This window comes from Octopus bimaculoides, chromosome 23, assembly GCF_001194135.2.
Source record: "Octopus bimaculoides isolate UCB-OBI-ISO-001 chromosome 23, ASM119413v2, whole genome shotgun sequence".
Lineage (NCBI taxonomy): Eukaryota > Metazoa > Mollusca > Cephalopoda > Octopoda > Octopodidae > Octopus > Octopus bimaculoides.
In genome coordinates this window covers 4,442,804-4,445,743 of record NC_069003.1, presented here as the reverse complement: position 1 = coordinate 4,445,743, position 2,940 = coordinate 4,442,804, and the positions used below count along the sequence as shown (strand labels likewise).

General features: G+C 35.0%; 1 protein-coding gene across 1 annotated transcript in view; it reads right to left on the bottom strand.

The window, feature by feature from the left end:
- Positions 1-2,940, bottom strand: part of LOC128250586 (voltage-dependent calcium channel gamma-5 subunit-like) — a gene marked incomplete at its 3' end in the record, with an annotated part of 315,291 nt that overhangs the window by 52,405 nt on the left and 259,946 nt on the right. Inside the window, 1 exon segment of the mRNA XM_052975887.1 lies at positions 644-654. Coding sequence (XP_052831847.1) covers positions 644-654 — 11 coding nt within the window.

Here is a 2,940-nt window from a genome sequence, read left to right as displayed (position 1 = left end):
AAGGTCTTAAAGGTGTTTTCTTTAAATCGAACAAATCGACCACTGGTCTTATTCTTTGTAAACCTAGTAATTATTCTATCGGTCTGTCGGTTATTAAGAGATGGTGGGGTGTGGACAAACACAGCCACAAAGACACACATAAATGTATAAATATTGAATATATATATATATATATATATATATAAGTAGAAGGCACTTGCCCAAGGTGAATTATCGAAACGTCAAAGAATTCTTCTCGACACGTGGCTATGATGCTCCCCCACTACTTCTGCTCGTGATCAGAGATGTACATATTGTCAGCCACCAAGGAATATGCTCAACTGGTTAAGGTCAAACAACTGACAAGGAAATATGTGGTATTGAGCAGAATATTTGCTGTAGCCTGTCTTTCATACAAAGGCAAAACAATGTACATGATAACTTTTACAATCAGTTAAGATCAGAAGCCATGAGAGCCAATGCCTGGTACTGCATCATAGTATTTTATCATCATTATTATTATTATTAATATTGTTATTATTATGATTATTATTATTATTAGTGTTATTATTATTTTATCCTTGTTCTGTTATCCGATCGCGTGCTAAAGTAATTCATACAACGCTGAGAGGCAGAAAACGTTAACAGACAACAAATGCCGGCTGTGCAAGACCAACACTGAAGACATGAACCACATTATTGCCGACTGCGAGAAAATGTCTTCCTGATATTATTTTCTTCCCATGAGGCATGATGCTGTGGGCGGATCTGTCTGGAACAGGATAAAAAAGAAAACACCGACAAAGTTGACTATATTCAGACAGATGGGTCAAAAAAATATTGATGGAACGTAAAAATTTTAACAGCCATCTAGTTGAGACACAAGCGACCAGATACTGTTGCGTGGTGTCACATGGAAAAGATGTGGAAATCAGTTGCACTTGGGACACTAATTTGGTTTGGAAAATGGAAAGTGAAGATCTATGGACAATAAATAAAGAGTTTGAAAACCCAGTACCCAAGATACATTTTAAGCTTCAGACTTATTATTATCTAGAGCAACCGATCCACGCGCAGCAGAGTTTGGCTGTATTTGGGTTCTTGCGAAGAGAACGCAAATACTTAATTCATAGGCTACAAATAATCACGATATTTGGGACTATCAAATCCAGGAAGATTTCTTCGAGTGTGAAGGATAATGAACAAAAAATATTAAATAAAATAAGTAAATAAAAAAAAAACAAAATAAAAAAATAAATGCATTCCTTCACAACTTTGCTGCTAAGTAGGTGGCCGGTCGAAGTTAGAAAAAGAGAAAACATGAACATGCAAACACATACACACACACACACACATATATATATACACTTGTTTATTAAAGCTGCAAAACCTTCGCAAAAACTGCTACTCAGAGTTTCACATTCTCGTCTGTCGGGCAGTTATGAACAAGAACATATGTATATGATCATTCTTGACCACAACTGCCCGGTGAACGGGAAACTCTGAGTAGCGGATATTCTTTCATGCTTTTGCAGCTTTCATAACAAAAAAAAAAAAAGCATATTACTCTACCTTCGCTTTTCGAGTGCTAATTTTTCCACTTTGTTTTGTATTTGTGTGCTTACTCGTTTGCACACACACACACACACACACACACGTATGTATGTATGCATATATTTTGCACAGACAGAATTAAGTTGAAGGAAACATTAATTTCGTATGTTAAAAGTGTTTGTAGCCACGCTGGCTAGAAAACACCAGCCCAGTTGTCAAGCCACAGGCCACCAGTGGTTGGGTGCCGATATAGGGACGATTAGCAGTTCCTATCATTATGCCTTCGTCAGGAATCTATCGCCAGGAAACGCTGACTCATCTGCGCTTGTTGAGTTACAGTAATGAGCACAACATGTTGCTAATGTGAGCGTGATGAGATGGGGAGCTGAAGCTATTTACATAGCGTCCATTCATGACCGTGCCTATTAATTAATTGGAATATAGACACAGCATACAAATATAATCATATGCGTATGTGTGCATACGTACACATACTTTTGAGCATATATGTGTATATATACACATATGTGTGTATATATATATATATATATATATATATATATATATATACATATATATTTATATACATACACACACAAACACAAGCAAACACATACAAGCACACGCACATACACACACACATATGTTTGTGCATGTGTGTTATTGTGTGTGTGTGCTTGTGTGTGTATGTATATATATATGCGTATACATATATATATATGTGTGTGTGTGTGTGTGTAGAGAGAGAGAGAGAGAGATAGAGAGAGAGAAAGAGACAGACAGATAGATAGATAGATAGATAGATAGATAGATAGACAGGCAAACAAATAGATAGATAGATAGATAAATAGATAGATATATAGATAGAATGAGAGAGAAATAGAGAGAAAGAGAGAAAAAGAGAGACGGGTATTGGAGAGAGAGAAAGAGAGAGAGAGAGAGAGAGAAAGGGAGAGATGAAGATAGAGAGAAAGAGAGATAGTTAGATACATAGATAGTTAGATGGACTGACATTTTGTTAGATATATATATATATTACACTATCATATCATATAGAAAGTTTAACACAGTAAACGGAGTCATTTACTGAAGGTTTCATTATCAGATACATCCCTTAATGAGAGATTAATAAATCTAATTAGTGAATCTAATTAGTGGAATATTATGATCATTGAGGGCTTCATCTTATTTATTTACTGACATGTAGCTATCCATTGTAATTATTTACAATTTGTAGACCGAGTCAGGATGTCGCTTTCCAGAAAATATATGCATCTTTATATATATATATATATATATATATATATATATATATATATATTACATATGTGTGTATATGTGTGTATGTGGGCGTGTGTGTATGTGTAAATGCAAGTATGTACACATGCGGCTTGCGTATATTTATGG